Source organism: Triticum aestivum, chromosome 2B (genome assembly GCF_018294505.1).
Source record: "Triticum aestivum cultivar Chinese Spring chromosome 2B, IWGSC CS RefSeq v2.1, whole genome shotgun sequence".
Lineage (NCBI taxonomy): Eukaryota > Viridiplantae > Streptophyta > Magnoliopsida > Poales > Poaceae > Triticum > Triticum aestivum.
Window position 1 is genome coordinate 653,321,796 of NC_057798.1, and position 22,842 is coordinate 653,344,637.

Here is a 22,842-nt window from a genome sequence, read left to right on the forward strand (position 1 = left end):
TGAAGTAGAAGAAGTTGAGAAGAATATACGGCCGGAGGTGGAGGAAGAACAATCATCCCCACAAATCTTGGACACACCATATTTATCTTGAAGCTTCGTCCACAACTCATGAGCATCCCGGAATGGCATGAGTTGAAATATAACTACATTGCTCAAAGCATCGAAAAGCACATTAGAAGCTTGAGCATTGAGATAAGAGTTTTTCTCATCCTCTAAAGATAATCTTTGGGGGTCATTTGGAGGAGAAAACCCCATATCTACAAGTCGCTCTAAATTTGGGTCCATGGCCCTAAAGAGATTAAGCATGTGAATTACCCAAACATCAAAAATTGTGCCATCGAAACTAAGAGTGTCAGAGAATCCTAATCCCCTAGTCGACATCTTTTCTCTCTGGGCGGTTAAGCCCAACAAAGAGAGATGAGGCTCTGATACCAATTGAAAGATCATGGATGTCGCCTAGAGGGGCGGGCGGGGTGAATATGCGCTTTAAAATAATTACGGTTTAGGCTTGAACAAATGCGGAATAAACCTAGAGGTTAATTTGTCAAGCACAAAACCTAAAACAACTAGGCTCACCTATGTGCACCAACAACTTATGCTAAGCGAGATAAGTAACTATGTGATAGCAAGATATATGACAAATAACAATATGGCTATCACAAAGTAAAGTGCATAAGTAAAGGGCTCGGGTAAGAGATAACCGAGGCACGCGGAGACGACGATGTATCCCGAAGTTCACACCCTTGCGGATGCTAATCTCCGTTTGGAGCGGTGTGGAGGCACAATGCTCCCCAAGAAGCCACTAGGGCCATCGTAATCTCCTCACGCCCTCGCACAATGCAAGATGCCGTGATTCCACTAAGGGACCCTTGAGGGCGGTCACCGAACCCGTACAAATGGCGACCCTTAGGGGCGGTCACCGGACCCGTACACTTTGGCAACCCTTGGGGGCGGTCACCGGTACCCGTCAAATTGCTCGGGGCAATCTCCACAACCTAATTGGAGACCCCGATGCTTGCCTGGAGCTTTACACCACAATGATTGAGCTCCAAGCACCACCAACCGTCTAGGGCGCCAAAGCACCCAAGAGGAACAACCTCAAGGGCACCAAGCACCCAAGAGTAATAAGCTTCTCAACTTGAAACTTCCACGTATCACCGTGGAGAACTCAAACCGATGCACCAAATGCAATGGCAAGGGCACACGGAGTGCCCAAATCCTTCTATCCCAAATCCCACTGAAGTAACTAATGCTAGGACGGAAAATGAGAGGAAGAACAAGAAGGAGAACACCAAGAACTCCAAGATCTAGATCCAAGGGGTTCCCCTCACATAGAGGAGAAAGTGATTGGTGGAAATGTGGATCTAGATCTCCTCTCTCTTTTCCCTCAAAAACTAACAAGAATCCATGGAGGGATTGAGAGATAGCAAGCTCGGAGAAGGTCAACAATGGGGGAAGAACATGAGCTCAAAAGATGAGGTTCAATCGGGAAGAAGACACCCTTTTATAGGTGGGGAAAAAACCAACCGTTATGCTCACAGCCAGCACAGAGCGGTACTACCGCTCCAAGGAGCGGTACTACCGCTAGGGCGGTAGTACCCCTTTGAAAAACAACAGCGAGGAGGCAAAAGGCCAGTAGAACCGCCGGAGCGGTACTACCGCTCGTCATCACGTTACTACCGCTCGACCTCACGGTACTACCGCAATTGGTAGCGGTACTACTGCTTGCGAGCGGTACTAAAGAAATACTTCTGTGCCTACTTCCGTTGAGCAAAACACGACATTTTGGTCCGGAGCGGTACTACCGCTTAGTAGCCACGGTAGTACTGCTCTGGAGCGGTACTACAGCTCGGGAGCCGCGGTAGTACCGCTCTGGAGTTGTAGTAAAAAATTACATCCGCTCTAGTCGCGGTAGTACCGCTGCAGCCTTTACCAAAACAGCCACAACTTTTGCAAACGAACTACGAATTCAACGAAACGAAGTTTGTTGGAAAGCTAATGACATGGGCTAACACAATATTGATAGAAATATCAAGAATGAGCAAATGAGAAAAGGCCCATAAGAAAAAGGTGAGAACCCTCCTCGGATAAGACCGGTAAAACCTCCAACACCGAAAACATCATGGAAGACGCATGCGAACTCCGTTTTCGATGAACTCAAGCTTGTCATCAAGATGAGCATAAGCTCTAAGACTCACAAATATAACCAAACAAGAACCAAGAAACATGATGCAAGGATGCAATGGTTTGAGCTCTCTACAAACGATACGATCAAGCTACCAACTTGAGAGCCCCCCTTGATAGTACGGCAAACGAGACCGGTAAAATAGACAACCTATCAAGGGCAAACCTTTGCCTTGCACATGGTCCACTTGAGCTAGATGAATACGATCTTGACTCCCTCAAGTTGGACCACCTTTCTTGATTGCGTTGGCTCGATGAAGACTAGATGGTTGCTCCCCCATAGTCCACTATGGGTGAGCCACTCTTAGGCACATCTTCACAAGTCCATTGACACCACAATGGATGGTAAGATTCAAGCACTTGATCTCTTCATGATGCTCCACTTGAACTTGCACACGGCAATCTTGATGACGATCACCACTTCATGTCATTCTTTCCATGGGTTGTATGATATCTTCTCCTTGAAGCAAGCCCATGGACACGTACCTAACCCCACATAGAACTCTCACATAGACCATGGGTTAGTACACAAAGTGCAATGGACAATGCTTACCATACCATGGGATCACTAGATCCCTCTCGGTACATCTTCTACGCTTTGTGAGTTGATCAACTTGATTCACTCTTGACTTAGTCTTGATAAACCTTGAATCTTTCCAACTCTCTTCATTTGGATGATGTCTTGAAGGTAAACATGAATGATCACACAATCTTCTTCTTCAAGACATGCTTGCAATAAGCTCAACACTCACATGACCAATCTTTGGATAATTCCTTAATAGCACATTGGTCAACTCATAAACTTATTGAAACCAACGCATGGACTTCAAGAAAAACCTATGGACAAATCCTTCAAATATAACTCAAGACAACCATTAGTCCATAGAGATTGTCATCAATTACCAAAACCAAACATGGGGGCACCGCATGTTCTTACAACCGTCTTCTTCGCCGTCGGCTTCAGTACTGCTCCTCCTCAAGGCCGTTCTCGCCGAGGTAGTACGGGAGGTTGTGCATGCGCTTGCGAGTGGTGAAGACGCTCTCGAAGTCGGTGAAGATGTTGTAGGTGGTGAATGCGATGAACTCGCACCCACACCAATACACCATGTCGAGCAGGTAGTAGGCATCAAACCTGTTGGTTTAGTGGGCGACGAGCCCTACCACTAGAGCATTGGTGTGGGGACGCTGCTCCATGAGGTTGAACATGGGCGGAGAGCCCACTGGGAGGTGGTTGAAGCCCGCACAGAGGAACCCAGGTGCAAGCTCAGAGCTACCGCTCCAGCGTGAGAACGCCCACACGTGAAGCGATGCCTCGACGACGACATTGGCGGGGTACCGCCGTTCTGGCATGGTGGGCGGCTCGCGGAACGTCGGCCCGTTGTACTGCATCTTGCTCGCTTCGCTGAGTGTTTGCTTTGGCTTTTGGGGGAAGAAGAGAAGGGGGAGGCGCAGATGGATCTATAGAAGAAGAGGCAATGAAGGGTGGTTTAAATAGCCAGGGGAGACGAAGAGGGTACATGCAGAAATGGCGTAGATCATGACTCAGTGCATGCGTGAACCAATGCGATCATCAATGTGTGAACGTGAATCGATGCGAGCATGCTCTACATGCACGTCTGCATGCCTCCCCCTTCTGCGTGCTCTGCATGAATCAATGCCACAACTGAATCGAGCGGCACCGTGCGGCGTGAACCGATGCGTGGACATATGGACGCGAGTGTGCATCCTTCCCCTTCTGCCACCGGCACATAGGCCTGTGATGCGTGAAACAACGCTGCGGAGCGACTGAATCCACCGACAACCATGCGGCACGGATCGATGGGTGCGTGTCGGTGTGCATGCATGCGATTAGGTCTAGGTCACTAGATGCATGCGTGGCGGCATTTGCATGCATACTAGGCTGCATCGATGGCAAAGCTTGGCATGCATAGCAGGCTGCATCCATAGATAGCATGCTTTTTTAATTTATTAACAACAAACTGATGGGCCCGTCCTATGAACACAAACATGGCCCAACGAGTGAAGCCACAGCCACAGTGAACAGAGTCCAACGTGGCCCCACAAGTCAGAGTTAACGGCCAAGACGGCAAACGTCTGCTATGAACATTTGTGAGAGTTTCAGCTAAGGGAGTGGGGAAAAGTGAGCAAAAGTTTGGAGCGTGGGGAAAACTGAGCACAACTAAGGAATTGGGGGCACAGATGGAATAATCCCTATTAAAAAAGCTTGTGATACATCAAGATCGTGACATATAAGGAACACGAGAGAGAGAGAGAGAGAGAGAGAGAGATTAAACACATAGCTACTGGTACAAGCCCTCAGCCCCAGGGTGGACTACTCCCTCTTCATCATGGTGGCCATAGGGATGATGAAGATGGCCACCGGTGATGATTTGCCCCTCCGGTGGAGTGCCGTAATGGGGTTTAGATTAGTTTTTCGTGGTTACAAAGGCTTGCGGTGGTAGAACTTCTGATCTATGGTTATTTCTGATGGTTTCTCTATTTATAGGATTTTTTGGCGTCGGTTTCATGCGAAGATGGGCCTCGAGGTGAGCACAACCCACCGGGGCAAGCCAGGCCCCTCTGGCGCGCCGTGGTGGCTTGTGTCCTCCTCGTGGCTCTTTTGGCCCTCCCACGAAGCTTCGAGGGTCTCTTTTGTTCCAAAACAATCATCAAAAAGTTTCAACTCATTTGGAGAACTTTCATTTCTGCACAAAAAACAACACCACGGTAATTCTCGAAAACAACATCAGTCTGGGTTAGTTCCATGAAAATCATACCAAAACTATATAAAATTGTTGTAAACATGGCATGAATACTTCATAAATTATAGATACGCTGGAGATGTATCAGTGACCGTAGGATTGTTAACATCCAATGGTCGTCCTGCTTCTTCAACCTCTAATTTTCTTGCTCCAGCCGTCCAAACCACCGCATGCTCCTGCCTCCCATGGCTGGTTGTGCTGCCGCACAGGCCTCACCGCCCCCTACTAGTCCCGCCGCTGGTCAGGCCATCCCTCTACTCAGCCACACCCCCTGTTATTCTGCGGCGACGGCAGCCTCACACCGCAGCCGAACCAACCAACCCTCGTACTACCCTCTGCATGTTCCCAGGACCTGCGTCGTTCCCTACCTGTCGTCCACCGCCTGGTGTTGTCCGTGTGGCATGGTCAATATGGTCAACGAACGACAACCATTGGAAGAGGACTGTACACGGTGAGGCTGACAGATGGACCCACTAGCTACATCTTCGCACACAAGGAAGTGCCTCCTTATTATGCAAAAAAAATCCTCCCACTAGCTCGGACCCACCATCAATATCTCCACACGCAAGGAAGTACCTCCTTATCCTCCCTGACAGCCGGGACCCACCCGGCTGAAGTGTACGTACCGTTGTCATTCTGGTCGCAAACGTGTACGTACATACTAGTCCATCGGTCTTTCTGCCACGATGAATCATGGCCCAGTAAGGAGCAGTAGCTGTTCAGGCAGTCCCGTCTATATCATGTACACGTACGTACAACCACACCGCAAGAAAGTAAATATGGCTACGTACGTACATACGGGCAGGGTCTCGAACGTGTACAGCGATGGTGTCCTGTTCATCGACAGCCAACCAACTGGGTCGGAACGGAGAAACAGCGTCGTGTTCATCGATCGGGAGGCAACAAACTGGGTCGAAATGCGTCATGTTCATCGGGAGCCAACCGGGTTGGATGGAACAGCCGAAATGGGGTCTAGCGTACCACAAAACAGAGGAAACGGATTTGTATTCGAGCTCCTGTGGTCGAGACGGGGTGCTGTTGATTGGGAGGGGTGTGGCGTAAAACGGAGGAAACAAACTTGCTTTGGAGCACCTTCGGTCGAAACAGGGTCCTGTTCATCGGGAGGGTTGTGGCGTACTCATGTCTATTACACAACTTTCTTCTTGTAGACGTTGTTGGGCCTCCAAGTGCAGAGGTTTGTAGGACAGTAGCAAACTTCCCTCAAGTGGATGACCTAATGTTTATCAATCCGTGGGAGGCGTAGGATGAAGATGGTCTTTCTCAAACAACCCTGCAACCAAATAACAATGAGTCTCTTGTGTCCCCAACACACCCAATACAATGGTAAATTGTATAGCTGCACTAGTTCGGCGAAGAGATGGTGATACAAGTGCAATATGGATGGTAGATATAGGTTTTTGTAATCTGAAATTATAAAAATAGCAAGGTAACTAATGATAAAAGTGAGCACAAACGGTATTGCAATGCTAGGAAACAAGGCCTAAGGTTCATACTTCCACTAGTGCAAGTTCTCTCAACAATAATAACATGACTGGATCATATAAATATCCCTCAACATGCAACAAAGAGTCACTCAAAAGTCACTAATAGCAAAGAACAAACGAAGAGATTATTGTAGGGTATGAAACCACCTCAACGTAATCCTTTCTGATCGATCTATTCAAGAGTCCGTAGTAAAATAACATGAAGCTATTCTTTTCGTTTGATCTATCATAGAGTTCATACTAGAATAACACCTTAAGACGCAAATCAACGAAAACCCTAATGTCACCTATATACTCCAATGTCACCTCAAGTATCATGGGCACGATTATATGATATGCATCATACAATCTCAGATTCATCTATTCAACCAACACAAAGTACTTCAAAGAGTGCCCCAAAGTTTCTACCAGAGAGTCAAGACGAAAACGTGTGCCAACCCCTATGCATAAGTTCATAAGGTGAACCCACAAGTTGATCACCAAAACGTACATCAAGTAGATCACGTGAATATCCCATTGTCACCATAGATAAGCACATGCAAGACATACATCAAGTGTTCTCAAATCCTTAAAGACTCAATCTGATAAGATAACTTCAAAGGGAAAACTCAATCCATTACAAGAGAGTAGAGGGGGAGAAACATCATAAGATCCAACTATAATAGCAAAGCTCACGATACATCAAGATCGCGCCATATCAAGAACACGAGAGAGAGAGAGAGAGAGAGAGAGAGAGATCAAACACATAGCTACTGGTACATACCCTCGGCCCCGAGGGTGAACTACTCCCTCCTTGTCATGGAGAGCGCCAGTATGATGAAGATGGCCACCGGTGATGGATCCCCCTCTGGCAGGGTGCCGAAACAGGGTCCCGACTGGTTTTTTGTGGCTACAGAGGCTTGCGGTGGCGGAACTCCCGATCTATTGTGCTCCTCGATGCTTTCGGGGTATATGAGTATATATAGGCGAAAGAAGTCGGTCAGGGGAGCCATGAGGGGCCCACAAGGGTGGGGGCGCGCCCTGGACCCTCGTGGCCACCTTGTTGCTTCCCTGACGTCCACTCCAAGTCTCCTGGATTGCGTTTGTTCCAAAAATGATTCTCCCGAAGGTTTCATTCCGTTTGGACTCCGTTTGATATTCCTTTTCTATGAAACACTGAAATAGGCAAAAAAACAGCAACTTGGACTGGGCCTCAGGTTAATAGGTTAGTCCCAAAAATAATATAAAAGTGTATAATAAAGCCCATTAAACATCCAAAATAGATAATACAATAGCATGAATACTTCATAAATTATAGATACGTTGGAGACGTATCAACATCCCCAAGCTTAATTCCTGCTCGTCCTCGAGTAGGTAAATGATAAAAGCAAGAATTTATGAAGTCTGAATGCTAGTAGGTGCACAAGTTTGATCAATGATAATTTCAGTCACCTTTTCTAGCATCATTATATTTCATAACAGTAGCTCATCTCATAAAACTTTTCATGATCAAGTAACATGCTATTCAGATGTTAAAGTATAGGTCATAAACTTTCTTGAAACTAACAAACTATATTCTCAGTCACCAAACAATTTCAATTCATCTTATTTTCAGGAAGGGTCTATGTCAGAGCTTTGATTTAACGAACTCCACATACTCAACTATCATTTAATCTTTCACAATTGCTAACACTCACGTGATATTTATGGGTTCAAAGTTTTAATCGGACACACAGAAAGATAGGGGCTTATAGTTTCGCCTCCCAACCTTTTACCTCAAGGGTAATGTCAACAATAATAATTTATGAATGCCTACATCCAAGTGGATATATATATCCAGATCGCTCCAACACAAAGTGCTTGCCAAAGGAAAAAGTGTAAAAAGGAAAGGTGGTGATCACCATGACTCTTGTATAAGGGTAGAAGATAATGGTAAAAGATAGGCCCTTCGCAGAGGGAAGCAGAGGTTGTCATGCGCTTTTATGGTTGGATGCACAAAATCTTAATACAAAAGAACGTCACTTTATATTGCCGCTTGTGATAAAGACCTTTATTATGCACTCCGTCACTTTTATTTCTTCCCCATCACAAGTTCATATAAAGCTTATTTTCTTCGCACTAATAGATCATACATATTTAAAGAGCAATTTTTATTGCATGCACTGATGACAACTTACTTGAAGGATCTTACTCAATCCTTAGGTAGGTATGGTGGACTCTCATGGCAAAACTAGTTTAAGGGATGTTTGGAAGCACAAGTAGTATTTATACTTGGTGCAAAGAATTTGGCTAGCATGAGAGGGAAAGGCAAGCTCAACATGTTAGATGATCCAAGACAATATAACGTTTCGGATATAGGAAAACATAACCCATTAAGTTGTCTTCCTTGTCCAACATCCACTTTTTAGCATGTCATATTTTAATGCGTGCTAACAATTACAAAAGATGTCCAAGATAGTATATTTATATGTGAAATCTCTCTTCCTTCAATATTCTTTGATGAATTGTTCAAGTAACCAATACAATGTTTGCTAACCTTCTATAAATTTACCACCTCTACTTCTTATATGTGAAGTCATTACTCCCCATGGGATAAGCATATGAAACATATATAATTTCAGATTTATGATACTCAAATCAGTCAACCATTTACTCATAAGATATAAGTGAAGCACACGAGTAAATGACAAACTACTTCCAAAAAGATATAAGTGAAGATCAATGAGTAGTTAAATAATTATGTAGCTATGTGAAGATTCTCTCTCATTTAAGAATTTCAGATCTTGGGATATTATTCAAACGGCAAGCAAAACAAAATAAAACTACATTTCAAGGATATCACTCATCATGTGAAGAAGCAAAAACTTAGGCTCAACCGATACTAACCGATAATTGTTGAAGAAGAAAGGTGGGATGCTTGCCGGGGCATCCCCAAGCTTAGATGCTTAAGACTTCTTGGAATATTATCTTGGGGTGCCTTGGGCATCCCCAAGCTTGAGCTTTTGTGTCTCCTTAATTCCACTCATATCACGGTTTTCCTACATCTCAAAAAACTTCATCCACACAAAACTCAACAAGAACTCGTGAGATAAGTTAGTATAAACCAATGCAAAAACCTTATCATTTTCTACTGTAACAAATCACTAAATTTATTATTCAACATTGCATACTAAATGTCTCTGCATATTTAATACTCCTATCCTCAAAGAGAATCATTAAACAAGCAAACATATGCAAACAATGCAAACATAACAGCAATCTGCCAAAATAGTATAGTCTGTAAAGAATGCAAGATTCAACATACTTACCTAACTCCAAAAATTATGAGAAAAATACTACACTTTAGAAGATTTATCATAGCTCAATATGAAAAAAGTTTCAACAATTTATCATATTCTTAATTTTCTAGGGAAGTTTTGCAACATCGGTAAACTTTCTGTTTTGAAACAGCAACATGTATACTTGCAAAATAAGCATGGTAAAGAATATCCTTGACATATTTATTGAAAATAGAGATGCAAAACATTATTCTAAATAACATCAAGCAAATACTAACAAAATAAAATGATGCTCCAAGCAAAACAGATATCATGTGGTGAATAAAACTATAGCTCCAAGTAAAGTTACCGATGAACGAAGACGAAAGAGGGGATGCCATCCGGGGCATCCCCAAGCTTAGGCTCTTAGTAGTCCTTGAATATTACCTTGGGGTACCTTGGGCATCCCCAAGCTTAGCTCTTGCCACTCCTTATTCCATAGTCCATCGAATCTTTACCCAAAACCTTAAAACTTCACAACACAAAACTCAACAGAAAACTCGTAATCTCTGTTAGTATAAGAAAATAAATCACCACTTAGGTACTGTTGTGAACTTTCTAAATTCATATTGGTGTAATATCTACTGTATTCCAACTTCTCTATGGTTCATACCCTCCGATACTACTCATAGATTCATCAAAAAGAGCAAACAACACACAGAAAACAGAATCTGTCAAAAACAGAATAGTATGTAGTAATCTGTATCATACGTATACTTATGTAACACCAACAATTCTGAAATAAATTTGTGGACCTGAGGAATTTTTCTGTTAATCATCTTCAAAAATAATCAACCTAAAATCACCCTCCAGTAAAAAATGGCAGCTAATCTCGTGAGCGCTAAAGTTTCTGTTTTTTACAGCAAGATCATAAAAACTTCACCCAAGTCTTTCCAATGGTTCTACTTGGCACAAACACTAATTAAAACATAAAACCACATCTAACCATAGGCTATATGAATTATTTATTACTAAACAGGAGAAAAATCAAAGGACAAAAATAAAATTGGGTTGCCTCCCAACAAGCGCTATCATTTAACGCCCCTAGCTAGGCATGATGATTTCAATGATGCTCACATAAAAGGTAAGAATTGAAACATAAATAGAGCATCATGAAGAATATGACTAGCACATTTAAGTCTAACCTACTTCCTATGCTTAGGGATTTTGTGAGCAAACAAGTTATGGGAACAATAATCAACTAGCATAGGAAGGCAAAACAAGCATAACTTCAAGATTTTAAGCACATAGAGAGGAAACTTGATATTATTGCAATTCCTACAAGCATATATTCCTCCCTCATAATAATTTTCAGTAGCATCATGAATGAATTAAACAATATAACCATCACATAAAGCATTCTTTTCATGATCTACAAGCATAGAATTTTTATTACTCTCCTCATAAGCAAATTTCTTCTCATGAATAATAGTGGGAGCATCATAAGAGACTCGAATGCTATAAAAAAATTTCCATATTAAAAGAGTAATTTTCAGAAAAAGGGTAATCATAATCATGACAAGTTTTATAAATATAATCATCACTGCTTTTTATAGCATAAGTTTCATCATAATAATCATCATAAGTAGCAACTTTGTTCTCATCATAACCAATTGAAACCTCTTCCAAAATAGTGGATTCATCACTAAATAACGTCATGACCTCTCCAAATCCACTTTCATAAATATTATAAGATTCAACACCCTCCAAAATAGTGGGATCATTACTTCCTAAAGTTGACACTCTTCCAAACCCACTTTCGTCAATATAACCATCATAAATAGGAGACATGCTATCATCATAATAAATTTGCACATCAAAACTTGGGAGCCTAAAAATATCATCTTCATTAAACATAGCATCCCCAAGCTTGGGACAAACATTAATTTCAGCAAATATATTCTCAAACATGTCATTCTCATCAAACATAGCATCCCCAAGCTTGGGCCTTTTCATATCATAAGCATAATCACTCTCATCATTAATAGTATGGATAGCACCAATAGTATAGCAATTATCATCATCACAATGAGTAATAGGAGAAACATCACTTGTGAGGGATACCTTTCCACCCTTGCTTCTCCGTCTTTTCTTTTGCTTCTTCTCACCATGTGTTGGTTTAACCCTATTTTTTGAGCTCCTTATTAATGAGATTGGTTGAATAGAAAGCTCCTCCTCGTTACCTTCTTCCTCATAAGAAATAATAGGAGGAAATTGGGAAGTCTCTGCCCTTTCATTAGTATTCTCTTAATCTTTTATTTGCTTTCATTTCTTTATGTAATTGGCAATATATGGATTTTTAATGCAATTCACCGCACAATACATAAAAATTTCTTCTAGATCAAAATCAAGAACTTTATCAAGGACAAATTCTGGCATATCTTTAGTTATACGTTTTATTTCTTCATAACCCAAAAGCAAACTAAGTTCATTATGATGTGCAAGGGAAATCAAGTCATCACAATTTTTGGACATGATACGATCATGAAAAAATTTGCATTGGGGATTTAAATGATCACGTTCATTGCAAAGTTCACAAGTATGGCAAAGAAATTTTAAATCTTCAGCACAAGCATCTAGCCTCTCTTGCAACCATTTAGTTTCTAAATACTTATGCGTCTTGCAAAATCTATCTTCCCTATTTGGTGTGTACTTGCAAACTCTATGCACTCCACAAAAATTGACATGCTTATAAGAGACATTTTCATCATGACTAGTGCAATCATCATTAGTACCATGGGTATTCAAAGAGTTCATACTAATAACATTGCAATCATGCTCCTCACTAAAAGATTTAGTGCCAAACATTTTATAGACTTCTTTTCTAGCACTTGAGCACAATTTTCCTTACCATCATTCTCACGAAAGATATTAAAAAGATGAAGCATATGAGGCAAACTCAATTCCATTTTTTTGTAGTTTTCTTTTGTAGACTAAACTAGTGATAAAACAAGAAAGAAAAAGATTTGATTGCAAGATCTAAAGATATACCTTCAAGCACTCACCTCGCCGGCAACGGCGCCAGAAAAGAGCTTGATGTCTACTACACAACATTCTTCTTGTAGACGTTGTTGGGCCTCCAAGTGCAGAGGTTTGTATGACAGTAGCAAATTTCCCTCAAGTGGATGACCTAAGGTTTATCAATCCGTGGGAGGCATAGGATGAAGATGGTCTCTCTCAAACAACCCTGCAACAAAATAACAATGAGTCTCTTGTGTCCCCAACACACCCAATACAATGGTAAATTGTATAGGTGCACTAGTTCGGCGAAGAGATGGTGATACAAGTGCAATATGGATGGTAGATATAGGTTTTTGTAATCTGAAATTATAAAAACAGCAAGGTAACTAATGATAAAAGTGAGCACAAACGGTATTGCAATGCTAGGAAACAAGGCCTAAGGTTCATACTTTCACTAGTGCAAGTTCCCTCAACAATAATAACATAATTGGATCATATAACTATCCCTCAACATGCAACAAAGAGTTACTCCAAAGTCACTAATGGTGGAGAACAAACGAAGAGATATTGTAGGGTACGAAACCACCTCAAAGTTATCCTTTCTGATCGATCTATTCAAGAGTCCGTATTAAAATAACATGAAGCTATTCTTTCTGTTCGATCTATCATTGAGTTCGTACTAGAATAACACCTTAAGACACAAATCAACCAAAACCCTAATGTCACCTAGATACTCCAATGTCACCTCAAGTATCCGTGGGCATGATTATATGATATGTATCACACAATCTCAGATTCATCTATTCAAACAACACAAAGTACTTCAAAGAGTGCCCCAAAGTTTCTACCGGAGAGTCAAGACGAAAACGTGTGCCAACCCCTATGCATAAGTTCATAAAGTGAACCCGCAAGTTAATCACCAAAACGTACATCAAGTAGATCACGTGAATATCCCATTGTCACCACCGATAAGCACATGCAAGACATACATCAAGTGTTCTCAAATCCTTAAAGACTCAATCCGATAAGATAACTTCAAAGGGAAAACTCAATCCATTACAAGAGAGTAGAGGGGGAGAAACATGATAAGATCCAACTATAATAGCAAAGCTCGTGATACATCAAGATCGTGCCATATCAAGAACACGAGAGAGAGAGAGAGATCAAACATATAGCTGCTGGTACATACCCTCAGCCCCGAGGGTGAACTACTCCCTCCTCATCATGGAGAGCGCCGGGATGATGAAGATGGCCACCGGTGATGGATCCCCCCTCTGGTAGGGTGCCGGAACAGGGTCCCGATTGGTTTTTGGTGGCTATAGAGGCTTGCGGCAGCGGAACTCCCGATCTATTGTGCTTCTCGATGTTTTCGAGGTATATGAGTATATATAGGCGAAAGAAGTCGGTCAGGGGAGCCACGAGGGGCCCACGATGGTGGGGGCACGCCCTGAACCCTCGTGGCCACCTTGTTGCTTCCCTGGCGTCCACTCCAAGTCTCGTGGATTCCGTTTGTTCCAAAAGCGATTCTCCCAAAGGTTTCATTCCGTTTGGACTCCGTTTGATATTCCTTTTCTATTGAACATTGAAATAGGCAAAAAAACAACAACTTGGACTGGGCCTCCGGTTAATAGGTTAGTCCCAAAAATAATATAAGAGTGTATAATAAAGCCCATTAAACATCCAAAACAGATAATATAATAGCATGAATACTTCATAAATTATAGACACGTTGGAGACGCATCACGTACCGCAAAACAGGACTCCACGGGGCAAATGTTCATCCACCGTCTACTGCCTCGCTCCGGCCTCCATGGGCTACTGTTCATCCACCGTCGACTTCCTCCAGCCTCCACGGGCTACTGTTCATCCATCGTCGACTTCCTCCAGCCTCCACCAGCTACTGTTCATCTGCGGGCTACTATTCATCCAGCCTTCATCGGCTACTATTCATGGAGCCTCCACGGGGTCATGTTCATCCACCCCCAACCGGGTCAGGTGTGTGTGGCGGCCTCCTTGATTAGTGTCATGTTCATCCAGCGGCAACAGCCTCTCTACTACCATGGGGTCTTGTTCATCCAACCCCTACCAGGAAATGTTCATCCAACCCCAACAACGGTCACTGTTCATCAAGAGGCAGTAGCAGGTTCGATCGGCTTTAGTTAGCAGAAGTAGCAAAGGAATCGCCCGGGTTCAGTTAATAGCCAGGGATCGATCGCTCGGGTTCAGTAACATAGCTTGTACAATCGCTCGGGTTCAGTAAGCGAACGCCTTACTCGGGTTCAGTTAGAGTCCAACGCCTCGCACACACGCGCATATGTGTACGAGAGAAACGCGCAATCCCTCTGTGCATCGCTCGGCCCCGACCACCCACCGTAACCGGGAACTCCCTGAAATTTCCTCGCCCTCGCTTCTACCATGATTTTTTCCGTCATGGACGGCCCAAAGAATGTCATGCATGTGCGTCCCCGGCCCGTCCAGGACGAAAAGCCCATTTTCTGTCATGATTTTTTGTCATAGAAGTAGGAGCCCACCACATCTATGATGATACGTGCTTTTGTCACAATTATCGTCATAGAATTGTCATAAGCATGATAGGAAAAAAATTCATTCGTCCAAAATGTCATGGATGTGTCTTTTTTTTCTAGTGCAAAGACACTCTGAAGTAAGTATGGCTTACCATTTGCAATTTTCTTGACTTGTCGGAGCTCCTCTCAGGCGCCCCACGTCTCCGTCCTCGCTTCTCGGATCTCATGCTGCACCTTTGAAAGCTCCGTTACATGATCCTTATTCTTCTGCTCAAGGTCCTCACATTTCGTGGTTGCATCCTTGAGCTCTTGTTGCACTTCGGCAACTCTAGCCTCATGCTTCTTGCTGGCGGTTCTTATCGACTTAAGTTTGGTAGCCGTTCGCTCGGTCACCGCCTTTTGCTCTGCCGCTTCCTCCTTGGCCTTCCTCAGCTCAGCCTTGAGCCCTCGACCTCCACGGCAGCAGCTCCAATCATCGGTAAGCATTGTCTTGCTTAGGGATAATTCCGAATACCTTGCTCGACAAGGAAATTCCGAATTACTAAGTCTCGACCGGACTAACCTTGCGCCTCGTCAAACAACTTGTTGACGAGGTCGAGCTCCTCATCGGAGCTTTTGAGCTTCCGATTCAGCTCGTAATGCTCCGCGGAATTGGCCACTCCAATGGTTTCCCTCTCTGACAGAACTCCGAAACAGGCCTCCAGATAGGATCGCTTTGGAACAGAGGCTTGCGATGGTGATAAAATTGTTTTGGGTCTCGCTCTGAGCGTTCTGGAATATATGTGTATTTATAAACCAGGAATTAGGTTAAACGAAGCCGTAGGGGCCCACAAGATTGCCCGACGCGGCCAGAGGGGTAGGTCATGCCCCTGGGCTTGTGGGGCCCTCGTCCATCTTCTGTTCACCTCCCAAAGCTTCTAGGGTCTCTTATGTTCTAGAAAAATCGTCAAAAAGTTTCATCGCGTTTGGACCTTGGTAGGTACCGATTTTCTGTAAAACCAAAAACAAACAGAAAAAAACAATTGGCACTGGCCACTGGATTAATATGTTAGTCCAGAAGAATAATATAAAATAATGTAAAATTATGGCCAAAGTATGTACTCCCTCCGTTCCTAAATACAAGTCTTTGTAGAGATTTCACTACAAACCACATATGGATGTATATATATGCATTTTAGAGTGTAGAGTCACTCATTTTGCTCCATATGTAGTCTATAGTGGAATCTCTACATAGACTTATATTTAGGAACGGAGGGAGTAAGAACGATAATATACCGTATGAAACAATCAAAAGTTATAAATACCTCATAGACGTATCGCCCGCCACTAATGGGCAGTCCTGCAATAGTGTGAGGGGCCCAGATACTACATGTTCGGGCTCCCGAGGCCTCATGCCCACAACATCGCCCGCCGTCAAGGCCCGCTGCCAGGGAGCCATCACTGGGTCAACCCTACCACCTGGTAGGGGCGCAACCTAGCACCGAGCCAACAACAACGTGTGGGAGGGGTGCAACTGCTGCTGGGGAGCCACCGTCAATATCCAGGTCGCCGTCGTGGTGCCATCGCCGCAGCGCGAGGCGTAGGGGGCATCATGGGAGGGGACGGAGCCAGCCGAGTTGCCCCGCCGCCACCTTCATGGGAGCTGGCGCGGGCTTCACCGGCCGTGATGGCAATGAGGTGGTAGAGGAAGAAGGTGGAGGAGGCGGCAGCGGGATCTAGGGTTCTCTCTTCACCGCGAGGGTGGGCGATGCGGGGGATGAGCGACTTGGATTCTATTTGTTCCTATGCTTATAAGTGATCTAATGGAAATGCCTAACTGAGCTCAAGCTCCATGTAGCCCTTTATTTGAAAACTTCAAAATTTCAATTTTTAAGTTTCAATTTTTCTTGAAACAAATACACATATATATACGGATGTATACTACTTGTTTACGAAGTTTCATGATGAAATACTTTTTTATGCGAGCTACACAAAAATGACAAATCACGTTTTTTCTAGCACATGTACTATTCACTATAAATTCACATGTTTTTGATTATTTTTTTGTACAGGCCACAAAAAAACAGTTTTCTCATGATGAAATTTCATACACATCTAGTACACATCTATAAGTACTTGTGTATTTTTTTAGTTTTTTTAAAAACTTAAAAAGTTGATTTTTTTTGAGTGTTTGGAAATAAAGGCCTGCATGGAGCCTGAGAATGAGAAGGAACTGTTTAAAAAAAAGATGTGGTGGCCTCATATTTTTCCCAAAAAGACGTTGAAAAAAAATTCACACATATTTGTGATACCATGTAAACATCTGCAAACCTTTATGAGATACTCCTATATATTTTGAAGTAGAAGAAGATAGTTAGTACGGCTACATTAGTCATTCATCACTTGCCTTCTCGCACGATACGAACATGCAGATACTTCTTCCACCAAGAACTCAGTTCGAAAAAACTTCATGTTGTGAGTTCAGGTGCCAAATGAAATCAAAAGTTCTGTCAGAATAAATATCACACGTAAATTATCAGTCCAAATTAATATGAACATTACTCGCAATAAAAAATATGAACATGATGGTCAGAGTATGAAGATCTGGGTCAACCATTCTTAAACTAGCATTGCCACCGACCCAGAGCGAGTAGTACCACTACCATGTTACTCCACCTACATGCGTGTGGGCCTGGTGCAGTACTGTATTAATATTTTCGGCAGGAATGCTATTTTTAGCAGTATTTTTGGTACTTTTAGGTACCTGTCTCTCATTATTCCTTGCATTTGTCTAACACAGTACAGACGCAAGCGCTCATACATACGTGCAAAAACTCATTTTTAAAAGACTGAACTGGCATGTCATCTTGAGATTTATGAAGTCATCGTAGGCGTACGAGAACGTCTTCTACCACTGAAGGCGCATCGCCGAAAATCCTGAAATAAATCTAAAAATAATACGAGCACCAGGATTTAAATTCTGATGGGTGGTGGTACCACTGTCCCTCTAACCATCCAACCACAGGTTGGTTCGCACGGCTCCTTGCATCTACGCTGTAGCTTTGGGGTAAATAATTTGGCCACGTGTCGCATGCACTTGACCACCAAAGCATCATCATTAAAAAAAATACCCATGACGCGTTCGTGGCTATATATTTATAAGGCGTCGTACTACGCCTCAGCTCTCACAGACAGTACGCAGCCCTGTGCATGCATGCACACATCTCCCAAGTCCTAACACGTCCACACAACACATACATACATAGTAGTACAACGATCGAACATGGCCGGAGCTCATCATAAGGTCGGCGAGCTGTTGCACCACACGCCGCGCAGCTCGACGGCCGCGGTCGACAAGGCAATGTCCTCGCCCTCCAGTTCATACGCGCAGCACCACGTCGTCAAGGAGCGCGTGGCGCGGTGGCGGCGCGCGCTCGCCGGGCGGTTCTGGCCGCGTGTCGGCTCGCTGCTCGTCCAGGTCGCCTACTTCCTAGCCGTCTCCTGGCTCGGGTACCTCCTCCTCGCGCAGCTCAGGTTCCGCGGCGACGGGACGAGGCGGCCCCGCGGCATCGACCTGTTCTTCACCGCCGTCTCGGCCGCGACGGTGTCCAGCATGTCCACCGTTGAGATGGAGGTTTTCTCCAACGGGCAGCTCCTCGTCTTGACAGTACTCATGCTCGTCGGCGGTGAGGTGTTTTTATCTCTCATATGCCTCGCGTCCAAGTGGTTCAAGCTGAGGAAGCAAGCTGTACACAAGTCGTCCAGGCGCGTCGAGATCCACCACGTCGCCGAGCTTGAGATGCCGCCGGCCGCCGCCGCTGGCATCGATAACCCAACGTCGACTACCGCCGATGATGAGACGAGCAAGTCGTTGGAGCACGTACCTGACACGAGGCTTCGGCGCGACGCAGTGCTGTCGCTGTTCTTCGTCGTCCTCGCCATCCTCCTAGCGGTGCACGCCCTCGGCGCCATCGCCATCGCGGCGTACATCCTGCACGCGTCGCCGGCGGCGAGGCGGACGCTGCGGAGCAAGGCTCTGAACGTCTGGACCTTCTCCGTGTTCACGACGGTGTCCACGTTCTCGAGCTGCGGGTACATGCCGACGAACGAGAACATGATCGTCTTCAAGCGGGACACCGGGCTGCAGCTGCTGCTCGTGCCGCAGGCGCTGGTCGGGAACACGCTGTTCCCGCCGCTGCTGGCCGCGTGCGTGCGCGCCGCCGCCGCGGCGACCAGGTGCGTGGAGCTCAGGGAGACGGTGAAACAGGGCGGGGAGCTGACGGGGTACTACCACCTGCTCCCGGCGCGGCGGTGCGCGATGCTGGCGGCGACGGTGGTGGGCTTCCTCACCGTGCAGGTGGCGATGCTGTGCGGCATGGAGTGGAGCGGCGCGCTGCGGGGGATGAGCCCGTGGGAGAAGGTGTCCAACGCGGTGTTCCTGGCGGTGAACTCCCGGCACACCGGCGAGTCGACCCTGGACATCTCCACCGTCGCGCCGGCCATCCTCGTCCTCTTCGTGCTCATGATGTGAGTCCTCCTCGACCTGTCTCTCTTTCTCCTTGTTATTAACTGTCGATCGATGCTTCGTTTTGTTTTCTTCCCATAACACTGAGTTCCCTATGCTGAACGCCATCAAGATTCTAGAAGGTGGTTTAAGATTTTATTTTCCCATGCTTCTCAACTAAGGCCTCCTTTGATTCATAGGATAAAAATATTGTAGGGATATAAACTTCATAGAAAGTTAGATGATATGCATCTCAAATCCTATAAAAAAAGAGACGCAATTTGATGCATAAGATAGAAAAAAATTCATTGAATCAAGGCTAATGTTTTTTCTTTTAAAATGTGAAGAATTAGACCCTATCCTACATAGGAATAGGAATCCATTCCTATAAACCGGAGGGCTCCATAGAAATTTTTGCTCTGAAAATCTTATCCTATAAAAGTTCCTCTGATCTTTCACATTTCAAATCTTTTGATCAACACCAAATCATGCTCATCTCATAGCCAGCCTACTTGACCATCTTTAATTGTCATTGCCATCTGCGTTCAACATTAAGCCTAGCAGACATTCTTAACAATTTTTTTTGGTAAATAGTAGATTCTTAACAATTTCAATAGGCTAAGCTTACACTGCTCACTCAACAAGTGGCATTTTGAATATGTCCGTAATCAAACTTTAGATTACGATGTTTCCCTACGTCTGTTACAAATTAATGAAGATCTAGATTTTTTCTAAGTCAATCTTCACAAGTTTGACCAAGTGCATAGAAAAACATACCAACATGTGCCACATGAAGTTAATTTAATTGGATTTACCAAGGATGTTTTTTCATGCGAGAATAGAAAAAAAATTGAAGGATGTGCCCATGTGCAATCCTTAAGAAATTAGAAATTGTTAACTATAGGGAGCGTCAATTTTGCTAAAGCACATCTAGATGTGTCTTAAGTATTGCACATTTAAGTCATATATCATTGATTTGCACGAAGATTCATGCGGACTTTTTTTTGTAGTTTTATTGAGTCACTTAGATGTACAATAACTAGGCCATATCTATAATAATCCTTTATTGGGGTAAAGGAGCAGATAACTTGATCGACTTCTGACTTCTGTATCGATCATGATATGAGACAAGTACATCTGCATAATTTGTCATGCATGTTCCTTATCAAGTGCCGTATATTATACAACCCTGATCATCACTGAATACTCCGTACCAAGTACAATTCACGTTGACTACGGAGTAGTATTTGTTAAGTGCTCCAGGTGTCCCCAATGCCAGCCCTTAATAACTGCTACCTCTGTCCTAGTTTATTAGTCCCCCATCGTATTTAGGTCATATCTTGACTATAATTTTAACTAAAATATAAATTATACGTAGCAAAAGTTATATCATCGGAGGCTTTGTTCAAATATAAATATAACGATATAATTTTTCATGACATGCATTAACATGTGTAGTTAATTTTATGATTAAAATTTAACATAAAATACGAAAGAGACCAAGGTAAGAAGTAGTATAGTAATGAAACTAGGAAATGCCGTTCAATGATTGAATTGAAGGGAGCTGTTGAGGAATCTTCCCTCTGTAGAACGGACATGTCGAAAGTACTCCCTCCGTTTCTTTTTACTCCGCATATAAGATTTGGTCAAAGTCAAATTACACAAAGTTTGACCAAATTTATATAAATAAATATGAACATCTACAATACTAAAACTATACAGTATGAAAATATGTTTCATGGTGCATTTGATAATATTGATTTCATATTGTGAATGTTTATATTTTTTAATATAAAGTTAGTCAAACTCTACAAAGTTTGACTTTGACTAAATCTTATATGCGGACTAAAAAGAAACGGAGGGAGTACTCAAGTTCGTGAATCGCCAGGCACGCTCTAGCTGACCGTACTTTGACCAGAAAAAGGCACGAGGAAATCGCCACATTGAGCACCCAAAACCAAAATCCTAGACGTTCTGTCCAAAAAAAACACATCCTGGACCAGCCACCCATTGGTTCACGCGGAGCCACGAAACTGCGTGTTCCTTGCCATGCATAGTCCATACTCTACGACATTTGCTAACCACAAGCATCGATCGCCCACAAGCTCAGGATCGGAGTACTGTTCTCTGGATTCGGATTCCATGCATATGTGCAGCGGTCCATGAGAAGCTGAGACCATATGTAGGCCGCGGGAGAATGAGAACCCGCATATGTGCCACACCGTTGATTTCCTGAGAATATTGCCGGTCACCAGAATGTTCTTGCACGTCGAAATCCTGAGAATCAATATTTACCCGTCTCAGTTTCCTCACGTCTCTGCTTCCTCTTGCTTCCTTCCAGGTATCTGCCTCCATACACCACATGGTTTCCATTTGAGGGGAACTCCAGTACAAAGGATCACCCCAAGCACGAGGAGGCACGGGGGATCAAGTTGATCAAGAGCACAATCTTATCACAGCTCTCCTACCTCACCATCTTCGTCATTGCCATCTGCGTCACGGAGAGGGAGAAGCTCAAGGAAGACCCCCTCAACTTCAACCTGCTCAGCATCGTCGTCGAAGTTGTCAGCGCTTATGGAAATGTGGGATTCTCCATGGGCTACAGTTGCAGTAGGCAGATCAGCCCGGACCAGCTCTGCACCGACAGGTGGACCGGCTTCGTCGGGAGGTGGAGCGATTCCGGCAAGCTCATCCTCATTCTCGTGATGCTCTTCGGGAGGCTCAAGAAGTTCAGCATGAAAGGAGGCAAAGCCTGGAAGCTTAGTTAGATGCAGCACCTTCTTCTTGGTGAATGGTTTCCTCTTCTTCTTTTTCTTGCCTTCCACCTTTCTCTAGTCATGTATAGGTGTAGAAAGGGAGCCTTCTCCTTGTCATCCTTGCGTTCTGTAAGGTTGACTTGGTGGTTACGTTGACTGTTGTGGGCTTTATTAATTTAAAGCTGGACGTCCCTAGCGTCTTCGTTCTAAAAAAAAAGAGTGTTGCGAGCTTCAGATTAGGTGAATCAAATTTAAATCATTAAGAATCAAGACATGCTAATTAGCCTGATTCTCAGACGCAGAGATGGTTTGCTAGCCATTTCTTACAACAACCTGCTGCATGCCACAGATCTGAAAGTATAAACATATG

The 22,842-nt window shown here is 43.9% G+C and overlaps 1 protein-coding gene across 1 annotated transcript; it reads left to right on the top strand.

Moving 5' to 3' along the window:
* The first annotated feature begins 18,425 nt into the window (after positions 1 to 18,425).
* Positions 18,426 to 22,654, top strand: LOC123041910 (probable cation transporter HKT7). The gene is made up of 2 exons (XM_044464466.1): positions 18,426 to 19,739; positions 22,058 to 22,654. The coding sequence occupies exons 1-2, from the start codon at positions 18,496 to 18,498 to the stop codon at positions 22,482 to 22,484; spliced, it is 1,671 nt and encodes a 556-aa protein (XP_044320401.1). The 5' UTR covers positions 18,426 to 18,495; the 3' UTR covers positions 22,485 to 22,654.
* Positions 22,655 to 22,842: the final 188 nt, after the last annotated feature.

Excerpts from the sequence above, each read along its gene's own strand:
- LOC123041910 (XM_044464466.1), top strand. The coding sequence starts at position 18,496 with ATGGCCGGAGCTCATCATAAGGTCGGCGAGCTGTTGCACCACACGCCG. Across the intron at positions 19,740-22,057 it reads GTCCTCTTCGTGCTCATGAT|GTATCTGCCTCCATACACCA; the intron begins GTGAGTCCTCCT and ends GCTTCCTTCCAG.